Source organism: Cavia porcellus, unplaced genomic scaffold, assembly GCF_034190915.1.
Source record: "Cavia porcellus strain 051 isolate PalLab524CR breed Dunkin Hartley unplaced genomic scaffold, mCavPor4.1 scaffold_2, whole genome shotgun sequence".
Taxonomy (NCBI): Eukaryota; Metazoa; Chordata; class Mammalia; order Rodentia; family Caviidae; genus Cavia; species Cavia porcellus.
Genome location: NW_026947485.1, coordinates 104,763,800 through 104,786,812, shown reverse-complemented (window position 1 = coordinate 104,786,812; position 23,013 = coordinate 104,763,800). Strand labels below are relative to the sequence as shown.

General features: G+C 42.6%; 1 protein-coding gene across 1 annotated transcript; it reads left to right on the top strand.

The window, feature by feature from the left end:
* The first annotated feature begins 7,153 nt into the window (after positions 1-7,153).
* On the top strand, positions 7,154-22,636 carry Bnip3 (BCL2 interacting protein 3). Its single transcript, XM_003479804.5, has 6 exons — positions 7,154-7,361; positions 14,580-14,730; positions 16,180-16,264; positions 18,247-18,353; positions 18,433-18,582; positions 21,561-22,636. Exons 1-6 carry the CDS (start codon positions 7,316-7,318, stop codon positions 21,604-21,606), a joined length of 585 nt encoding a protein of 194 aa, XP_003479852.1. The 5' UTR covers positions 7,154-7,315; the 3' UTR covers positions 21,607-22,636.
* Positions 22,637-23,013: the final 377 nt, after the last annotated feature.

Here is a 23,013-nt window from a genome sequence, read left to right as displayed (position 1 = left end):
TGGCCAATTCTTTGCTCAGGACAGAAAGAACCTAGAACCCACCTCCAGAAGGAGACTCCAGCACCCCAAAACTAGGTAACAATAGGGTGATAAATAAAACTTTATAAAAAGATATTGTTGAATTTACACAGCGAAACTGATACTGAAATAATGCCATGGAGATGTTATATAGACCGCCAAATAATATAAGGTAAAGATTATAACTCCCAACCTGCTGTATGTTTGAAATGCCAAGTTAGATTTCTCTAAAATTGAGGGATGAATTCCAGGAACAATGGAGGTTAAGAGTGAAAGAGTTCCAGACAGGATATTGTAGCCAGTGAAGCCTTAGAGGCGGAACCAAGGAGCTCCTATCTCCCCCACCCCTAGGAATTTACCTGTGACTCCATCTTCCCCGCCTCTAGGAATTTACCTATGGCGCCAAACAAAGACCAATGGGCTACCTGTGCATCCCTAAGGCCCCCTTAAGGCTCCACCCCAAACCGAGGCTACTTATATACCCCCCATGCCATGTGTCCGCCAGAGAGAAAGCCGGACTTCAGTGGTTGGGGGGTGTTTTGGTTTTCTCTCTCCAAGTTCTCAGAATAAAGGCTTCTTTTGTTTTTATACTTCTCATCTTTTGGATATAATCTTATCAAAGAGTAGCAAGAATTTATTAAAAGATAGCTTCTGTTTAAGAGAATCAGAAGGAAGCCTGGAAAGTGGGTTGCCTGCTGACCCCCCCCCCCACTAAGGGTGCTGTATTGAGCAAAACCACAAGGTGAGGCAGTTTCAAGGTGGGACAAATCTACAGTCAGTAAGATTACAAGTATAGTCACTTGTAATGGTAATACTGGTCCAATGGGAAGTCACAAGGTGGGTATAAGGTGGGACAAAACTCTGGTTAACCAATAAGATTACACCACATACAGTCACTTAGGTAAGACTGACTAAATGCAAATCAATCTGGGAAGCAAGTCACTGAGTAAGGGTAAGGGGATGAATGAAGGTTTTCCAGGAAGTAATGGGCTAGGGAGGTTTTAGTCCCTCCCCAAACTGGCTGTGTTGTGGGAAATCTCCTGAGCTGAGCCAAGCCAAACCAAACCAAACCAACCCAAAGGAAGGCTCTTTGCACCAAGGAGATTAACAAGGCAGCATTTAATCTTTACACCAGTGGACTGTTATAGGGAAAAGTTCTCTAAATCAACCATCCTGAATTAGGAAGTAGTTTAGTTTACATAGAATTAGAAGTGGGAGGTACATAGCAAGTGACCAAATGTTACACAATTGGTTACATACATTGAATCATATTGACAGACAGGCTAGTCTTGAAAAAAACAGAAACACTCCAGGAACCAGGGGAGGGAGCTCTTACAGAATGAGCACAGTTAAGGGCCTTACCATAATACAGAAAGCTGGACAGAGGGCTTTACTGAATGAGAACAGTTCAGGGCATTACCATAATAGAAATGTTAGGGGGAGAGGGCCTTTACCGAAGGAATGGGGGCCAAGAATCAGCCCAGGGTGCCTTAAGGTATAAGACAACTACTCTGACTTAGTGCTCATCTGCAGCTGAGCTGTAGACACTGTCAGGGTCAACTGAATTTAGCAGAAATAGCACAACAGCAACTTGTCAGAGATCTCTAATTGATCATGGAATACCTGTAAGTTTATCATCTCATTTATGTGATTCTATAACTGTGCCCCAGCAATGGATGCCTATTTATAATATCAATCACTGCTGTTCATGCCTAGGGGAAGCAGGTGGATGTAGTCATTCCTTTTTCTTAAAACCTGGCTTTCGATGAATACACTTCCTGCTACAACTGTCTTGTTGTGTGAGGGCCCAGCCCTGTCTGACTGTAATAACTTGGCTGTCTACAGTGAGTTCAAGAAAAATTAAAAATATGAAACTTCCTGTAAATGTAGGATTGTTGTTTATTTTAACTGAATAATGGGAATATCAAAATGCCTACAATGGTACTTAGATACCACTGTATAAATTTAAAACTGTAAAAAATTTGCTTTAAATAAAATATAGTGCGGCAGAGCCAGCTGTGGTGGTGCATGCCTGTAATCCCAGCCCTTGGGAGGCTGAGGTAGGAGGACTGCTGTGAGTTTGAGGCCAGCCTTGACCAATATAGTGAGTACAAGGCCAGCCTGAATTACAAAACAAGACCTTGTCACGAAACAAAACAATATGGCAGAAATAAAAATCTTTGCAACTGTTTACATTTATGATAAAAAAAACTTAGATGTCTACTTAAAGTATGAGAGAATTCAAAATTCTACTAGGGAATAGAGGGATGGAAAATCTTTGAAGACTATTTCTGTACAAAGCAACACATCTTTCAAGGTAGGGAAGGTAATTTAACCATGGCTGTTCCTTTGAGAACTGTGCTTTGCCAAGTAACTTTTCCTCCCTTTGCCTGGAATTCTAAAGAGAAACTGCACTCAATGAATAAAAGGCTAACTACCCAGTAATCTTTCTCTAGATTTACAAAATCTAGAACACCTGATGACCTCCAGATTAGATCAGAATGTGTAATGCCCCTGCTTGTTCCTTTGTACAATACACCAACTAACACAAAGCATGAACACTGTTGTGAGATTTATCTTGTAGGAAAATAACGTATTTGCGTAAGGAGTTAGAAGAACTAGTCCCAAGAAGTCAAGATTTATTGTGATGTTCTGGCCAAAAGAAATGAGGAAACAAACCAAGAATGGCACATGCCTATACTTCCAGCATTATTGTGAGGCTGAGCAAGGAGGATTGTGTGGCGTTTGAGGCCATCCTGGGCTATACAGTGAACTTAAGGTCAGCCTGAGCCACAAAGTCAGATCCTGCCTCAAATAAAAAAATAAAATAAAAGAGGAAAAGAAGGGGGAGGGGCACCTTAACCCTAACCAGCATCCTGCCCATTGTCCAAGGCATTTGCCCTCCCTGTGAAAGTCTCTCACATGCCTGAATTCCTAAGTATTCTTTTATTGGGGAGCAGTAATGCCTCCCTCATCTCAAGACAGTCCTTCAATAAACCTGATTTCTTTCCACCAACCCTCAGCTCCCAGATGCTGGTTTCTGAACAGTGAGCAGTGAGCCAGTGGGACTGGGTCCACTAACAGAGCGGAGCACCTTCAATGGAGGACACTTCCAGCATGTCTGCCTGCCCATTTCCCATTTCTGTTTTTGTTGGTTCCCCAACTCTGACTTGGGATCCTCTGTGCTTCTCCTGGAAAGGCTTTATGTCATCACTTTCACTGCACACAAAGATACTTAACCGTGACACTATTTGAAGGTGATGCTTTAGGTCTCTCACTTGCACAAAGTTCTACAAGTGTAGAAGTTGCTGAGAGCTGTGGAGGGCTCTCAGTGTGGAGGAAAAGCTGGTTGTAAAATGAAAACCCTTGCATTTAAAAATTCTGGGATAGGGCTGGTGTAGAAGTTCAGTGATAGAGCAGGTGCTTAACCTGTAAGAGACCCTGTGTTTGACCCCTACTACTAAAACCAAATACAACTTGTTTAAACAAAACTATCATTTCCGAATAATTGCCTAGAAACTTCCCAAAGTTTACAAAATTTATATTGAACAGCCTTTGCAGGATTCAATCACATATCAAAAATCAGTATCTCTACATGTTAGCAATAAATAAAAAATACTAGAGTTCAACAATTTCTTTAAAAACATCAAACATAATGAATATTTAAGGATACCTCTGACAAAAGATCTGTGCACTGAAAACTAAAAAACATTGCTAAAAGAAATAAAGGAGACCTAAATAACAACAAATACACGGTGTGGCTTAGAAGAGTAGATGTATTTTTTAAAATTTTATTTTAAAGAGAATAAACAAAACAAAATGAAACAGAATAAAGCCAATCAAAACAAAACAATGAGAGTAATACAGGACTTCAAAACAAGATAAATAGAAAATCAACAATGGCTATCATAATGCCTTATGTTATCTTCAAAAATGGCTGTCCACACCATCATACCTAATAAAGTCAAACAAAACAGCAGAATAAAACCAACTGAAACAAAACAAAGTGATACAGGACTTTTAAAACAAGATAATAGGAGATCAACAGTGGCTACCATACTGCCTCAGGTTATCCTCAAATAGGTGTCCATATCATCAATAGAAGAGATTAAAAAATTTTTTTTTGTACCAGGGATGGAATGCACAACCTTGCCCCTGCCAAGAGTAGGTATTTTTAAAATATTAATTCTTGGGATGTGGCTGAAGTCAGTGGCAGAACACTTGCCCAGCATGCATGAGGTTCTGGGTGCAGTCCTAAGCACAAAAGAAAAAAAGAAAATGAAAAACAAACCAACAGGGTTGGGGATTTAGCTCAGTGGCATAAGCGTCTGCCAGACAAACACAAGGTCGTGAGTTCGATCCTGGGTACCAAAGGAAAAACAAACAAAAAAAGGAAAATATTCAAAATGTCTATTGACAAATGAATATATAAGTAATAGTGGTACATCTACACAGGAGGCTGAGGCAGAGGGATTATAAATTCAAATGCTGTCAATTTAGCAAGACCCTGTCTCAAAAACTAAATAAAGAGCCAGGGATTTAGCTCAGTGGCATAGTGCCTGCCTGGCAGGCGCAAGTTCCTGTGTTTGATTTCTGATACCAAAGAATAGATAAATAGAAGTTTTTAAAAAATGAAGCTTTCAAAAAGTAAATAAAAGGGAGGGGGTTGGGATACAACCCAGGGCCCAAAGTTCAATTCTCAGCAACACACACATACATGTCCTCAAGGTCACATCATAGCACTTGTCACTTTTGGGTACCCCAAAATTTTCTCTATGAAAAAAAATTTTTTTTGGTCTTTTTGAGACAGTGTTTCACTATCCAGTTCAGGCTGACCTTGAACTCACAGTGACCCTCCCTCCTCAGCCTCCTGATGCCAAGGTTACTGGGGTTTGCATGCTCTGCCTAGTAAATCTGCACATGCCTCTCACTGAAATTCTTTCCCTGAGGCAAGAGTCACGAAATTATCTGGTGAAAAACAAAACAGAGCTGGGGATATAGCTCAGTGGCGTAAGCACCTGCTTGGCAGGCTCATGGTTGTGAGTTTGACTCCCATTAACAAAAACAACAAAAAAACCTATCTGAGTAAGTTGAGGTTTCCATTTCCTCTGTGAGGCACCTGTGGACCCTGACTAGTGACAATTTCAGTAAGATCTGGAGAAGGTAAGGCTAAAAAATATGTTAAAAATGCCAACTTTCTTACTTAGATTTTGGTATCTACTGCTGTTTTGTCTTTTTCATTACTGAGAAAAAAATATATGCAAAAGGAGACAATAAAATGAATCTCCATGTACTTATCATATGTAAAATAAGACTCTAAGAATCTTTGAATACTCATTTTATGTTCAACATTTTAAGTCATCTTTTCTCATCATTTAAGATTTAACGCAGGGTCTTCAGTTCTCAGACCTTTAAAAATTTTTTTTAAAATTTTAAAACAGATTCTTGGGGTTGGGGATTTAGCTCAGTGGCACAAGTGCCTGCCTGGCAAGTGCGAGATCATGAGTTCAATCCCTGGTACCAAACAAACAAGTCTTGCTAAATTGCCCAGATTGGGCTTCAATTTGGGATCTTTCTGCCTCAGCCTCCCAGAGTACTGGGATTACAGACATGCAACTCACTTTCCATCTAATTTTCCAAATCTTTTTTTTTTTTTTGTACCTGGGATCCAACTCATGACCTCGCACTTACCAGCCAAGTGCTTGAGCCACTAAGCTAAGTCTCCCACCCCCTATTTCTTTTGTTAATATGGAAACAATTCCCTTACTTTGTTTTATTATTATTATCATTATTATTATAAGCAGGATCTATGTAGTGCAGGCTGACCTTGAACTCATTATTTAATCCTCCTGCCTTGAACTCCTGAGTTCTGGGATTACAGGTGTGCACCACTGTGCCAAGTGCGACAATTACTGTTTGTAGGCCTTTTTTTTTTCTTTCTTTCTTTTTTGAGAAAAATTCTACATTTTTAGATGTTGACTTTGAGCTAAGCAGCCCAGCTGGCCAGGAATTGATTTTCCTGTTATCAGTTCCCCAAGCGCTAGGATTACACAGGTATGGGATTTCATTCAACTTCATTTCTACTTCTGAGGTGTTTTTTTGGTCGTTTTGAACAGGGTTTCACAGTTCAGGCTGGCCTTGAACTCACTATGTAGCCCAGGCTGCCCTTAAACTTGCCATGATTCTCCTGTCGGAGTGCTAGGATTACAGGTATGTGCCTGTGTGCTTGGCGAAAATATTTTTTTTAGGATCCAATCCACAACCAGTTTTTTTTTTTTAAAAAAAAGATCTAAAGATCTAGGAATGTTTAAAGTGAAATTAACCGTGTTATTCCAATCTTTCACATCCTTGCTACCTTGCCCTTCCTAGTATTCTTTCTGTTCCTCAAATTGTTTGGAAGCTACAGCTGGGTTTTTGGGGGGTTACACCCGCATCTTAATTATAGTTAAGCTTATAATTTTTCTACCAACACATTTCTTACACATCAGACTCCACAACCCTCCATTCCTGAATTAAGTGCCGGTAATGCGCAAGTTTCTCCTTTGTCACCCAATGTCTAATTAAGATTCCCTGGAATTCAATGTAAGGTTAATTTTTATTACATTTTCTTAAGAATCTAGTTCCTGGCATTGATGGCGTTGGTGGAGGTGAGGGCCATGGTGGACAGCAGTGGCTGGCTGTGAGTGGTGTCCGAAGGGATGGCAGGGTCACGCTCGCTGAGCTCAGTCCCCGGGCCTCCTTTCCCCGAGCGGTGCGCCAGCATCTTCTCCACACCCCTAGCCACGTGCACCCACGCCTGTTTTCCCAAAAAAGGAGGGGTACGAGGGTCCCGCCCTAAGGCCGAAAGCTCTCCACTCCAGACAGGGCAGCGCGCCCATCGGCCCTCAGCACCTTCCCACTCACCCGGTGTGAACCGGAAAGGAGACCTCCCACTCTGCTGACTTCAGACAGACAGCCGCGCCAGGAAACGCGCAGGCCCCGCCCCTCGCACTTCCGCAACTTTGCACGCACATCTCCGCGCGCACGCGCCACGGACCCCGCCCCGCGCACGCGCCGCACGTGCTGCACGCGCCCCGCGGCCTGCCCTAGCAGGCCCCGCCCCGAGGCCCATGGGATAGGCTGAGGTGTTCGTGTTCAGCCCCGCCCCGCTCCGCCCCGCCGCGCGCGTCCTTTTTGCTCTGTTCGGCCTGTGCTTAGTGCAGAGGCAGGCCCGTGGCTCGCCTGCTGCTGAGCAACCGCTGCCGAGGCGCTGTCACAGTTGGGCTCGGGCACCCACGGCCGTGTACCCTCTGGTGCCATGTCGCAGAGCGGGGTCCCCGGACTGCAGGAGGAGAACCTGCAGGGTGAGACCGCGGGGAAGTCGCGAAGGGTGGTGCTGAGGGCCAGTAGGGTGTGAGTGGAGGAAACTGGTTGAGGGGAGGCCGCAGCGGCATCCCGCGGAGCGGTGGGCGCACTCGGCTCGGGGATATGGGGAGGCGGACGGAGTGTGCATTTAACCTGGGCATTTGACCTAAGTTACGTTTTTCCAGGCCAGGGGTACCTAAAATTACGATTTAAGATCTCCACAGTTTTATGTTGCTTTTCCTTCATAATCAGTGATTCAGGCAACATTAGTTTCGGCGAACAAGATCCAGGTGCGTTGCAAGTTGAGTATTACTTGCTTTGATTTTAATCGTCAATATCTATATCCGCAGGAACCCTTTTGTTTTTTGGTCTTTTTGAGGTAAGGTTGCACTATGCAGTTCAGGGTGGCCTTGAACTCAACTTTTTATCCCAGGCTGATTTCAGACTCCAGCGATCCTCCTGCCTCAGCCTCCCGAGTGCTGAGATTACAGGCGTGCGCTACCACACCCGGTCCATTGGAACTCTTTCAGAGTGTGTGTGTGTATGTATGTTTAGAGATAGGGTATGTATTTCAGGCTGGCCTTGGAGTTATCCTGTAGTCCATGCTGGCCTTGAACTCTTGGCTATCCTCCTGCCTCAGCCTCTGGGAGTATAGACGTGTGCCACCAGATCCTTTAAGACCTAAAGAGGGGAGCGGAGGGAGGGAAGTTACCTTTATATTTAGGGCACAAGTCATTGACTGCTGGTTTTTTCAGTGTAAGCTATGAGAAGTTTCTAAAAAAAAAAAAAAAAAGGTAGAAAGTGTGTGTTCAGCTCTTCTAGAGGATGATTTCAAAACAAAGTTTTAGGTTGGTTTGTAGGCTAAGAAAATAATAGGCAGAAGAACACTGCCCTCCCACCACCTAGCTGTAGCAGACTGCATTATGTTCCTGAGCAGAAAGTTTGGTTGTTTGCCTGGACAGTTGCTGGTTTTGATCGCAAGAGCACCCTTTTACCGATCAGAAAATCCAGAGTGGTGCGGTGACTTATTTGCAGCATAACACAACTGCCTAGGTAGTAGCCCTGAGATCCACCTGGTGAGTCAGAGTGTGAGGCCCAAGGAGAAACTGGCCACAGGAAAGCCAGTCAGTCCTTAGCCTTAATCAAGAGCCCAAGAGTTGTCGGGGAAACCTGGTGACTGTTGACCTTTGTATTTACTGAAGCAAGGGTTCACTAGGCAAAAACAAGCATGTAAATAAGTTAAGGCCTCCAGGACTGAATTTCATATCTTCATTAAGGCCCCTAGTCTAGGGGCCACGGATTTAGCTGGGCAGCACAAGTGCCTGCCTGGCAAGCAAGGAGTAAGGAGTTTGAGCCTCAGTACCAAAAAAAAAAAAAAAAATTCTAATCTAGTGAGCAGCTAATTTTGTTCATTACTCTAAATGAGATTTCTTTAGGCAGGACTTAATTTCATTACTCTAAATGAGATTTCTTTAGGCAGGACTTAATTAGCTGAATACCTTGTAGAGTAATATGTGATGTGAAATTACAATCACATTTTAAAAATTCTGTAATTTAGGTTTTGCATTTTAAATTCAAACGTTGACAACTCCTTTGAAATATTGAAGTTTTTGTCTTTTCTTATAAAATGAGACCTTTAGGATGTTTTATAAACTTTGCTGTAGAATCAATCCCCCTTTACTTCTATTGTGTGTTACTTACATTTGGTCTCTAGCAAGGGCTCTGAGTGTTATCTGTCTGTTCCTTGACATACTCAGAAAACTGCTGAGTCATTGCCAATGCAAAGTTGAGATTTTTGCTTTTCTGCTTTGTCTATTCTATAAAAAGATGGTTACATAGTGTGGAAACTCACAGAAGGATTCGTTGGGCCATTCTCTTGAGTGTACGTGCGGCAGGGCACTTGTTCACCATCCAGTCCAGTGTAGGAGGGGTCACTTAAGTCACGTGGGGCTTAGCAGCTGCTTTGCGAAATGTGAATCTCCAGTTTGGATTCAGAGCTGAGGCAGCACTTACCTTCTCTGCTCTATTCTGATTTGACTGCCTCTTGTTTACTTCTGAATTGAGACCTGTGGAAACTTTGGTAATCAAACCCACAGAAGAAACAGTGAATGCTCCCTCTGGAGAACAGATATTTTTCCTGAAGTGTTAACAGTAGAATTGATTAGTTCTGTTGCCTTTTACACCTTTTTCCTAGTTAAAGCTGTTTATCACTTGTATTTGGGTCTCTTTTCTTTGATATGTTACTACTTAATGCAGATAGGGTTGCAGAAGGGAGAAGTGACCCTGGTTTCTCTAAAGGACCAAACTGTCTTGTACTATAGCACAATTCAGTAAAGTGGTTTCTCCACTTAAGATAGCAGTGTTTAATGATCTGTCTCCACTTCCTCAGCTGCTTTATCTGCAGCTGGCTCTGATCACACGGTTCTGTTGAAGCCAGCCCACCATGGACAGACTCAATGAGGAGAAAAACATTTCTTTTGAAGAGGAATTACAGCATCATGCAGTTCTGTTTTGTAGTTGTGATTTTGGTTTTTTGAGACAAAGTGTCACTGTGTAGTTCACTCACACTGGCCTTGAACTTGGAATCTTACACATTTTACCTATAGTACAGTAATACATAAGGCTGAAAACAGTTAAGGAAAAATCAGACTTCTTAATGACTGTAATCACAACACTCAGGAGACTGAGGCAAGAGGATTATTGAGTTTGAGGCCAGTCTGAACTACATAGTGAGACCTTGTCTCAAAAAACAAAGAAAAGCTCTCCAGGAGGGCTAAGACAGAAGGATTACAAGTTCAAGCCCACTTGGGGCAGTTTAGTGAAACCCTGTCTGAAAATAAAAAGGACCAGGGATATAGCTCTGTGCAAAGGCCGGCCTGGCTTGTGGTACTACCAAAACAAAACAGATAAAATCAGTAACCTGAAATCACTCACTCGTTTGACTTTTATGTTCAAAACCATGTACCCTAAGATTCTTTCCCAATTGCCAACTAATTTTAGAAGCATTTAAATGTAAAACAAGCAGTTTCTCTAGGCTCAGGAGTCCTGGAGAAGAAAACCTTTGTGTGACTTTGGGGTACTAATTCCTGCCAGGTTTTGCAGCTCCACTGCCTGGGGCTTTCTCCTGGGATGCTGCACCATCCCACATCACTGGATTCTGTTTAGGCCCCTATCTGGGAGGAGTTTGGACGCCTGCTCTTCTCTAGACCAGTGATGGCAAACCTTTTAGAGCTTTCAGTGATTCAAACAGCCTGCTGAGGCACGCTCTATGGGGTTAATTCATCCCAGCCCGTGTATCACCACCATTAGAGAGCCGTTCAGTAAATATTTGCCTGAGCATTCCAAGTCAGCCTTTTTAGAAGGGGTGGGGCTGGGCTTCTGGAGAACAGTGAAAAAGCACCACAGGTGATTATCCCCGTACAGCAAGGGCTCTGCCTCCCAGACTAGGGGTCTGTGAGAAATTGTCCACTGTGTTTGTTTTGTTTCTGTGGTACTGGGGATTGAACCCAAGGCCTTTACATTGAGCTGTATCCCCAGCCTGCTCCCTCTTTTTTGGAAGGAGGGACTGATTTACTAAGTTCTCAGGCTAGTTGAGGAACTTGGCAACCCTCCTGCACAGCCTCTCAGTGTTATGATTACTGGTGCACATGTACCACCACAGGTATCCCATTGTAGTGGCACAGACTAAAACAGAAATACACTGGTCTTTATATTTTTGATTTGCCCTTTGTTTAGTAAACATTTTTGTTATTGTCCCCAGTTCTTGGCACAGAGCTCCTAAACCTTTGGGATTTAATGAGTGTCCCTGTTCCATAAGGAGGGTCTTTTTCCTTTTGGAGACAGTCTCACTTTGTAGCCTGGGCTGGCCTCGAACTCATTTTGTAGTCCAGCCTGGCCTTGGACTCGCAGCAGTCCTCCAGCCTGTCTCTTGAGTACTGGAATTACAGACCTGTGCCATCATGCCTCTGGCTAAGAGGGCATTTTGTACAGTTCCTTTGGGATACAGGTAAGTTTATACTACTGAGGTAACTTAGTAGGGCCCTGGGATACATAGTCTTAGACTACTACTAGGTCACCAGAAAGAACTAGTATGTTACCTGAGATTTGAGACTGAGGCCCCTGGCAAACAAACAAACAAGTGGGCTGAGGCAGGAAGGTCACCTGTGAGTTGAGAGACCAGCCTGGGATGCATATGGAGACCTTGTCTCTAACAAAACAAAACAAAACTTTGGGAACAAAACATTGGAATTGTCAGTTTTACAGAGCTTTGGAGTTGGTAGATACATCATGGTGTTGGGAAGGTAGTTTGCCCCTCTCTCATTCATTCCTTGCCCCCAGTGTTGCTTCCATCTACCATTTCTGAAGTGTGTCAGAAAAGTAAGTAAAGTTGTTCTCCTAAGTTGTAGCAAATTACAACTGAGTTTGTAGTTGGCTGGGTAGAAACGTGGATAGCCTGGATACCCGGCCTCTGACTATAAGGTTTTGTGGGACGGAGCTCTTGAGTTTATGAGATCTGATACAGGTCTTGCTATTGTCAGAACTGGATTGTTGAACACCCAGTTAGTATCAGAAAATTGGTTGTTGGTGTGAGAAAAATCTCCACGTTTGGTACTGGAAACGTTTTTTGGAAAGAAGACACCACATTCCTCAAACTCCATTACATCTGCTACCATAAGAAATCTGAGCACTATTTTAGTGTAGTCAAGTAACTTGAGCCAGACCCAGATCTGAATAGCACAGATTGAATTTAAAAGGCTGGAACTGCCAAGAGGTGAGGGTGTGGCCCAGGAGGCGGGTGGGCCACAGCTGACTGGCTGGCTGTATTCCAAAAGACTCAGGAGGCAAAAAGGGCTGGGAAGGACTCAGCTTTGAGCTTTGTGATGATGCTTCCCTGTCAAGCATCAGCAGCAGCAGAGGGCTTGGACTCCAGCCCTAAGGTGGTGTGTGCATCCTGAGGGCCCCGTACCCTCTGCTGATGTGCAAAGCAAAGTGGCTCCGGGCCTGGCCTTGGGTGAGGTGGTGTTGTGCTTTCTGTGGCGAGGGCAGTGTGAAGCTGAGCCGGATAGGCATGTGTTTACTTAAAACTTAAATGTAATCATTTCCTAACTTACTGAGAGGCTCTTGGTAGTGTAAGATTTAAATCCGCATTTCATTCGGGGCCTTTGATTCACTTTTTGTGATTAATATGATTTACACTCAAACAGGTGTCTTCCTGAGGCCCAGTGAAGCCTCTTAGGAGATGCTCAGTTTGTTGAAAAGCTGCACAGCCCACCCTTGCCACTATCTAGCAAATAGTGAATTGATAAATGGGCTGTTCCATTTCTTCCCTAATTACATGGTTTTGTATGGTGCTGTATTGGTTTAAGGAAGAGAACAGATCAGGGTGATTATTATTGTACTTAGTAAAATTATAGTGACTACAAAATTAGTTTATTTAGTTTTTTAAATTTTGAGACAGGATCACTGTGTAGCCCAGGCTGGCCTTAAAACTCCTCTTGCTCAGTCAGGTACTCGGATTACAGGTGTGCACTCCACGCCAGACATCTGTCAGGGCTAATTTTTAACAATTTGCTATAGATAAATAAACCTATGAACCAAACTGGAGAAATTATCCTGGGCCCAGGATGTATCCATGCTTAGTTTCTGGGAAAGGTAGCATCACAGAACAGAAGAGGAAGCAGAGGCAGTCTTCAATAGGAGGTGTGACCTCTTTCAAGGTGTAAGCATTAAATTTGAGATGAATTTTAAAGAATAAGAACTTATATCACATTTAAATGGAGAAAGAATTTTTATTTGGACTATTTTTCATAAATAAGAGCTCTTGTGGCAACTCAGAAAAAAATGAGATTCAAAGTGCTAGTTCAAAAAAGATGACATTTGAATGGTCACCAAACGTGTAAAGGTCTTCAACCTCATTAGAAATCAGAGAAATGCAGAATAAATCCCACAGAATATGTCTACATAGCAACAGAATGGCTAAATTTTTTGAACCAGGTCTCCTTGTATAGTTCAAGCTGGCCTTGAACTCAACAGTGATCCTCCTGCCTCAGCCTCCTGATTGCTGGGGTGCTGGGCTTGCATGCCATGGGCATGTGCCACTATGCCTGGCCAGAGTGGCTACATTTATTTATTTATTTATTTACTTATTACTTATTTTTGGGGGGGGTACCGGCGATTGAACTCATGACTTCACGCTTGCTAGGCAGGCGCTTGTGCCACTGAGCTAAAGTTCCAGCCCTAAATTTATTTTTGAGACAGACTCATTCTGTACAGTTCAGCCTGGCCTTGAACTCACTTTGTATCACGGGCTGGCTTCACTCAGGATAGTCTTCCTGCCTCAGTTTCACCAGTACTGGGATTATAGGTATGCGCCACCATGCCAGGCTGGTCAGAGGAATGTGATCCTTAGGTACTACAAACATATGTAATACAAGATTGCAATGAGGGAGGAGAGGGGTTTTTATTTTGTTTTGAGACAGGGTCTCACTGATTCAGACTGGCTTTGAATTCCCATCAATCCTCCTGGCATTATAGGTGTGTACTACTACGCTTTGGGAGAGGAAGGGGGATAATCGAAGAATTAAGCTGTGTTGTGTGCCATCTCCCCGTGCAGAATGTAATTGTGTAAAATTTAAACTGTTCAGGCCAGGGATTTAGCTTAGCAGCATGGTGCCTGCATGGTAAGTGCAAGGTCCTGAGTTGACTCCTGGTACCAAAATAAAGCTTAAACTGTTCACCTGAGTGTGATACACGCCTGTAATCCCAGCACTCTGGAGGCTGAGGCAGGAGGGTCACCTGGAGGCCAGCGTGGGCTACATAAGTGTTCAAGGCCAGGCTGAACTGCATAGCAACACTGTTGTCTCAAAGAAAGAGTTTAAACCATTAAAAGAAATTTTTAAATTCCTTAGACTTTTCTTTAAGTGGAATGCAGGAAGGTAGTCATGGGACCCTTGATGACTGCAGATTTACAAACATCTGCTTTGCATAAAAGAATGGAAGAGATATAGATACATTATTTCCTCCCTCAGGGTTGGTGCTCTACCTAGGGAGACTGGGACACTAGTGACCCATGTGTCTGAAGTGGGCACAAAGAAATGGTTCATTATGTGTGACCATTGGTACTGCTTGGAAATGGAAGAGTGGGCAGATTATACGTTATGACTGAATTCCAAAGTAAGTAGAAAATTCCAACCATGCCTTTTCTTAATCCTCTTCAGGCTCCTGGGTAGAATTGCACTTCAGTAATAATGGGAATGGGAGCAGTGTTCCAGCCTCAGTTTCTATTTATAATGGTGACTTGGAAAAAATACTGCTAGATGCCCAGCATGAATCTGGACGGAGCAGCTCCAAGAGTTCTCACTGTGACAGGTAGGTGTGAGTAGGTACGTGCTTTACAGTGCTGGTGGCCTAAGCGAAAGAACAGTCACATGTGTGCGTCGTGTCTCTTTGGGAGAGACTTCTGGAGGAACCTGACCCTGTGGGAGGAAATGACCTGGGGCTTAGTCTGCAGGGACCCCCGTTAAACTTAGGAAGAAAACAACAAAGGGACCCCTTGCGACCTGCTAGCTCTGTAAGGTGACCCTTACAGTGTGAACCCTGAGTCTGAGAAATGCACTCCTGTTGTTCAGTGTGCTTGTCAGACAGCTGCAGGTTCGGTAGCAGAGTGTAGGAGTGAATCCAGGGAGGCGTGGTCTGGAGTCAGTGATCAAAGGTCAGGTGCTTTTTAGTGCTGTTACAGATTCTGTAGCTACTGGGTGAGAGAACCAGTGATTCCCTGGCTCCTCTCGCCTCTTTTCCAGAAGACTGGCTGGCTAACTCCTTTTGTGTTCAGTTGAAAAGACTAAACAACTGTTGGACACTGGTCTGACATTGGACAGAAGGGAAGACTTGTCTACTGGCGAGAACTTTCCATCCTATCCTTTTTTATTTTATTATTGGTCCATTGTGATATACATAGTGATCACATTCATCATAGGGAACCTTACACAGTGTCTTTTTTCCTATTCCCTTCCAACTTCTGTTCCCTTCCTTATTCATAAAAGCTTTATTTCCACTTTTTCTGTTGTCCCTTCTTTCCTGTCCACCATCCCTGTTCATCTCATCTGAACAGTTTCTTCCTATTTCCTCATGATCTGTTGTACAGTTTGGTCCTTATTTACACTTCTGGATTCTCACACTAGAGAAACAATGCTATGTTTACACATGTGTGTCCAATTTATTTCACTTAAAGAGTATGGTCTCAGCCTGGGCTACAAAGTGAGCTCAAGACCAGCCTGAATTGATCTTGTCTCAAAAGACAAAAAAAAAAAAAAAAAAAAAAAAAACAATAAGAAAAATGGTCTCAAGGCACGTCCATTTAGCTAGAAATGTCTCAAGCTTATCCTCCTGTATGGCAGAATACTATTCTGTTGTAAAAAAAAATCTTTATCCATTCATCGGTTGATGGGCATTTGGGCTGTTTCCAAGATTTAGCTATTAGAAAATGTGCTGCTGTAAACATGTAGGGCTGTGGATTTAGCTCAGCAGCATAAGTGCTTGCCTGACAAATGCTAGTTCATGAGTTCAATCCCTGGTACAAAAAAAAAAAGTGATGCTTTTAATTCTTTTGGGAAGATACCAAGAAGGGGAATAGCTGGGTGAAATGAAACCTAGTTTTTTGAGGAATCTCCAAACTGATTTCCACAGTGGTTGCACCGGTCCGTCTTGTCCTTAACCTGCTTTTGGGGTTTTGCTTCTAATGACAGAATGTTAACACATTGCAATGACAGAATGTTACCACAGTGCTCTTGTTTTTCTCATTCTGTTTGCATCATCTAGCCCACCTCGCTCACAGACACCACAAGATATTAATAGAGCTTCTGAAACAGATACACATAGCATTGGAGAAAAGAACAGTTCTCAGGTAAGCTGGGGAAAAATGAACAGTTTTAAACATTTGAGATGTGTTTGTATAGTTCACCATTTCACATGTAGTTAAGTAATTTAGATTGGATGTGGTGGTGCCCACCTGTGGTCCCAACACTGATGAGGCTAAGGCAGGAAGATCACCATGAGCTTGAGACCAGACTGGGCTACATGGTGAGTTCAAGACTTGCCTGAACTATGTGTGAAACCCTATCTGGGGGAGAAAAAGAATAGGGTATATCTCTTGCCTTTAAAAAGAAGACAAACCGGGCATTGTCCACACCTATAATCCTAGCACTTGAGGCCAACCTGGACTGGATAGTTCAAGGCTCTGGAGTACAGAGGGAGACCCTGCCTCATCTCCCCCGCCCAAAAGAAAAACCTTAAAACAACTGAATGTGGATCTCGACAACACATAGAGTTCACAGCGAGCTGAGCAGGGAAGGCGGTGAGGAATGTGCAGTGTGTAGCATGGGGCTCCACTGCCCTGCCTGCCATCCAGAGACGGGAATAGAGGCAGGGCTCTCACGTCCCTGCACCCTGTAGAGAGAAGGACTGAGTGGCACTTGGTGGCTGCTTGGGTACACTCACTATCATGGCTATTGATTGGGCAGTGAAGGGGTCAGGCATCATCTACAGAGTCATGCAGGGCCCTTCCCATTGTGGTTATGATTCTGGGAGTCTTCCTCATTGGATGTGATAAATATACCCCAGGCCTTTCCTAATACCCAGTGTCAACTGTTGCTTGGGAAGTTTAGCACTAGGAACTCATGGCTCTAGAAATTTCCATATCTTTTTTTTTTACCATTAATAGATAATGAGTCTTACATATCAGACATTTAGCATTGTTGTGGGGACACAAAACTTAAGGGCATAAATCTGTGAGGAAAAAGTACAGCTGGGGTATTGACCTAGTTTATTTACTATAATACTCCATTCTGCTCCTGTGTAGGCTTTTGAAATAGTGATCAGTAATTAATATCTTTAGTTACATTTAGCAATTGTATGCTTTGTGCGTTTGAGATGCACAGTAAATGTTCTCTTGCATAATTAATGGCAAGAACAGAAATTGGTAAAGTTTCCTCTTGTAATTCTAGAGCTGTCTTAGGAAACAGGGACTTATGCTAATACTGGTTCTGCCTCCTCCCATGCTGTTTCCTTGCAGGGCACCTTTACTGGGGAACTGAGTGTCTTCTGCTTCCCCAGACTTTCCAGAGATAGCATTCTGGCCCCCACCAGGACTCCAAAGGCTTCCAGAGCTTGATTTTGTTAGCAGGAGTTCTTAGGGCATGTGACCTGCTTCTAGACTTTGAAGGTTCATGTCTGTGTTTGGTGTACCCAGATGTTTGCCAAGTTTCAGACGTACATTCTGGAGTGATATTATAACCCCTTCCCCTGAGTTTTAGGAATTTTAGCTCAGGTCAGATTTTAAAACTATAAGAAAGCAGAGAAAAGCATCTATAATCCATAGTTTAAAATCTGTATTTGGTAATCTTACATAAGTTTTAAAATGTAGCTAAAGTTATGTATAAATTTCTTTTTTCTTCCTGCCTAAATGGAACACATTGCTTAAAGCTCTTGTATAATATTTTCTTAACTACCCCTGTTTTAAGCCATTTTGAATTGTTTTCATTTTGTGCTCTTACTACCAGTGCTATAACCACCATCTTTTCTTCATGTCACATTATTTATTTTGGGGTAGTCTTTGCACAGTTCTTCATCACACAGAATCTCACAGTTAAACCTAGTAACTAAACAGACTGGGCAGTACTGCCACAGAAAGGGTCTGTCTGTAATGGAGAGCGTGCCAACAAGGGTGTGTGACGGAACGCTAAGCTCTAGCTCACCTGTTATTATCAGTGCCTTTGGACTGTGATCGAAGAAACCGAACTTGTGTCTCTGGGCTCTGTTCCATGTAGTGAGCTCATGCTTTTTGGTATGAGTGTGATAGGCTAATCTGTGGTTTACTATTTATTTTAGTCTGAGGAAGATTATATTGAGAGACGGAAAGAAGTTGAAAGCATCTTGAAGAAAAACTCTGATTGGATATGGGATTGGTCAAGTCGGCCAGAAAATATCCCCCCTAAGTAAGTTTGTTTCCGGTATCCTGGGTTCTTGGTTTAGCAGAGGACACATTGACTAACACTAACATTCTTCCTCCCCCAGGGAGTTCCTCTTTAAACACCCGAAGCGCACAGCTACTCTCAGTATGAGAAACACGAGCGTTATGAAGAAAGGGGGCATTTTCTCAGCAGAATTTCTGAAGGTTTTTCTACCATCTCTGCTGCTGTCTCATCTACTAGCCATTGGATTGGGGTAAGTGACTTTTGCCATGTGACTCCTGGCATAGTGGTCTTGGGGTGATTCTAGGTCTTGGGAATTTGTTTCTAAACCTTCTTTTACTAAAGTTCAGACTGTGAGCTGTAGTTTGGTGCATTTTCACAAAGATGCCCTAATTGTCCCTACCTCTCTCTTAAGAAATTACCTAAAACCCTGGAAAGACCCTTCCTGATCCCTTTATTCATTACCAAATAGTGCAGAGGGCATTCTTCTGACTTCTTCACCCATATCTTGGTGTGTAGTTCAAATCAGTCTCATTCCTGAGTTGTATTACATTGCTATAAATGGATGGCTTAGTAACTTGCTATATTTCCTATAGGACAGGATTGTTCTGTATAAGTCTCAGCAATATAGGAAGAAAGAAGGCCTCCAGCTATCTGGCTTCTTAATTAACTTCAAAAAACAAACAAGCAAACACAAACCAGTGTGAGAGGCCAATCAGGTGCTACTGTGAATTTTAAAGACACATTAGCTGAACAGTGCTGAAGAGCCAGAGCAGGAAGCCAAGGGGAGCTGGATTGTGAGGACTTATCCCTTGGCTTTTTCCAGATGGGTGGGAAACTCCCATGGCCCAGTGTGTGGAGTTCTGTGGCTGTAGTTATTGGATTAATGAGGATGCCAATGAGTTTCTGCCTTACATTGTTAGGAGGGCTCACTGTGTTGGGGCTAGTAGAAAATAGGTTGAACAAGGTCCTGTAGGATGGTCACCCTTTTTCACCAGGATCTATTCATATGGCTGCCGAGACCTGACCTATTTCTTTTTTTTTTTTTTCCCAATCAGATTTTTATGGGTACATTTTGGATGTACATATTGATCACATTCATGATGGAGAATCTGCACCTGTACATGATATTACTTCTCTTTTTTCCCCATTCCCCTATTCCCCCTTCAACATCTCCTCCCTTCCCCATTTACGAAATATTGTTCCCATTTTCCTTTTGAAACTTTTTCTTTCTTTCCTTTCCTCCTTCCCCTCCACTCCCCTCCCATTTGAACACTTTCTTATTTCACAATACCTGTTACATATTTTGGTCCTTATTTATACTTTCATTTTCTTACCCCAGGGAAACAATGTGGTATTTACTCATGTGCATCTGATTTATTTCACTTAAAGAATAGGTGAAGCCGGGTGTGGGAGTGCTCACCTGTAATCCCAGCATTTGGGAGCCTGAGGCAAGAGGATCAAAGCCTGGGCTACGGGCAGTGAGCTCAAGGCCAGCCTAAACTGCATAGCAAGATCCTGTCTCAGACAAAAGAAAGAATAGATGGAATGAGACCTATTCAAATCTTGGACTCATAGGACTTGTGAGTCTGGCAGGGTTATATTTGCTCCTCCCCCCTTTTTTGAGACAGGGTCTCACTATGTAGTTCAAGCTGGCCTTGAACTCACTTATGTAACCCAGGCTGGCCTTGAACTCATGATTGTCCGCCTGCCAGAGCCTCCCAGGTGTGGGTTATAAGCCTGCACCACCACACCTGGTGAAATACATCATTTTCTTGAGCTGGAACCTTCCTCTTCCCCCTCGTTTGTTCCATGTGCATGGTTTTTCCCTGATTTTTTTCTCACTGACAGCTAAACTTCATAGCCTTGATTGTGGCTAGTGTTTTGGAGTCATACAGAGTACATCATTTTCACACAAGGAATTGGATAGACACTGGTTTTTGGAGCTTTTCCCAGAACTAGTAAATAGAATCTTTGGGCAGCGTCTTGGAATATGCATTTTAAATAGCTGGGTTAGGTCAACCTTTCAGGATGGATTTTTGCAGCCAGTGTGTCCCAGTCCTTGGTTCTTCTCAGCCTTTCGGATCCCAGTGGTGATGTCCCCATCTAAAACTCCTCAGCATTTCCCATGTTAAAGTCACCTCCAATCTGTAAGTTGTTCTGTGTGGCATGGTGGTGCACATTTGTAATACTAGCATGCAAGGCTGAGACAGGAGGATTGTGTGAGTTCGAGGCCAGTTGGAGCTAAAAAGCGGGACCCTGTCTCTGAAAAAACGCCACACTCTTTAGTTGGACCCAGAAAACTGTTAGTGTGTACCCTGATGTCTTTTCTCCTCTTTTTTCTTTCTTCCTTCTTTCTCCAGCTGTATTTCTTGTCATTCCCCCATAAGCCTGGCCACCCAGGCTTTTGTCTCCTGTTCCTTTTCCAGGGGACTCTTCCTTCCACAGTTCTCCAGCAGTACATACTTTTCAAATATTTACTCCGACAGCCACTTTTCTCACTAGGACAAAATTCAGGCTGCCTATGGGCAAGGACTTCACTTTGCAGCTGGCCTTTGAGGTTGTTGTTGGTGAACAGATAATACTGACCTGCTGTGCAGACGCTTTCTCCAGAACTGTGTGGGATCCCTTTAAAATAAAATGGCTGCTAGGCATCCTGGCACAGGCTTGTGATCCCAGCACTCTTTGAGGAAGGAAGATGGCAACTTTGAGCCCAGCCTGGCCAACATGTGACTTAGCAGGACTTGTCTAAAAATAAGGATGGGTAGATAGCTACTTTGAAAGCCTTATATTCAGTCCTTAGTAACAGGTACCACACACACACATATCCCCATGGCATGGGGGTAGGTACGAAAGTTGTTCTGTGTGGTAATAGCATTTCTGAGTGACTAGTATTCCATGTGGTTCTTTTTTGTTGTTACTGTGCTGGAGGTTGAATTGAGGGCTTCATATATGTGAGGCAGGCGCTTTACTATTGAGCTGTGTCCCTAGCTGGTATCCTGCTTTGTATTTGTATTGAGCGCGTTACACTCACTATTAGACACCAGTTGCATGTTTGTTAGACTAACATAAAATACATAATGATAAAAGGTTATAGATAAGGTTATAGAGACACCGCATTTTGGAATAGATGTAGAAAGCTCATCACTGTCCATAAGTTGTTACCACAGAGAGCTGCAAAGCCCCTTTAGAATTGTGAGACTTGTAACTGCTTATTACTCTTCTATTCAGGATCTACATTGGAAGGCGCCTGACAACCTCCACCAGCACCTTTTGATGAAGAATTGGATCCAGCTTGACTGACACGGTGGGGATTTGTGTCTGAGCTTATGACAGCTAATTTGAAGAGCTGTCATTGGGTGGCTGCACCACTTGTTTATTCTGTACATGCTGTGTTCCTGATTAGTAAACTGAAAAGAATAGACACTAAAATCATGCTGATCTGTAATTACACGTATGGGATCAATTCATAAGCATGGCAGACTAATATCTACTATAACAATTTAGTAGTAAATTTTCCTTGATATTAGATATAAATAGTATAACTTTAATATACTAGTTGTGATGTATGTAGTATTTAAAAATATTCAGTTAAAATTTTTTTTCAAAGAATGAATAACATTGATATTAAAATCACTACATTGCCACGCATAGTGGCGCATGTGTATAATCCCAGCACTTGGGACACTGAGGCAGGATTACCATGGGTTTGAGGTCAGCCTGAGCCACCTAGTGATACCCTATCTCAAAAACTCCTCCAAAAAACTACAATAAAGGGATTGCCCAAAAGAAATATTGTGGCCTTATAATTATTCTATTGTAGAATGTTTAATTTAGATGGATGCAGATTGTCTATAAAGACCACTGTACTATAAAAATTATCTTAAGTAATAAGCTATTGCTGGCCGTGGGTGGTCAGTTTTTTTTTGATAAAGGCATCTATTTAGTGTCTTTTACCCTTCATTTCTCTGGATTGCATCTTACTGTTGTTCTCAACTTTTGTGTGCTCTTAAAATTAGCTTTATTGTAAGCAAATCTGTGTCTACTTTAGAAGACTGAAAGTAGGAAAAAAATAATTGCCAAATATTTTGGAGATTATTGTAATTATATAGGGTTAAAAATCAGTCAAGAAAGTTTTTTGATTAAACCAGGCCTGTTCCCCATTGTATCGTTCTTTTATCTTTTCTATAGCATGATTTTTAGAAAGGCTGCATCTTTGATACGCTGTGTATATTAATACTGTATTGTTTCATCTTTCCACCCTTAATTCAGGTGTGTTAAAATAAATGTAACATTTTAACTTTTAACAGTTTTTGTTTATATTTAAATTATGACTTTGGAAACTCATTTAGATAGCCTTTCCTTTGGAGAAAGGTAACCAGATGACGGTGGCATTCCCTCTATAACTTGTCGGTCAGGACACATGGAATCACACTGGAAAGTCAGTTTCCTTTCTACTTGTCATGGGTGGCATGACAACAGAGACTTTTAAGTATCATTTAATTGGCACTCTTAAAGATTGCTCCCAGAAGCCCCTCCTCACTGTCTGACCACTCATACACTTGGGATGCTTGGTAAAAATCTCAGCTGGTCAACTTGTCTCTTCCTGATGGCATTAACTGAACTCTGAAATCTGCCTGAAGTACCAAACTCTGTCATTAAAAATGCTTTACATAAATGAAAT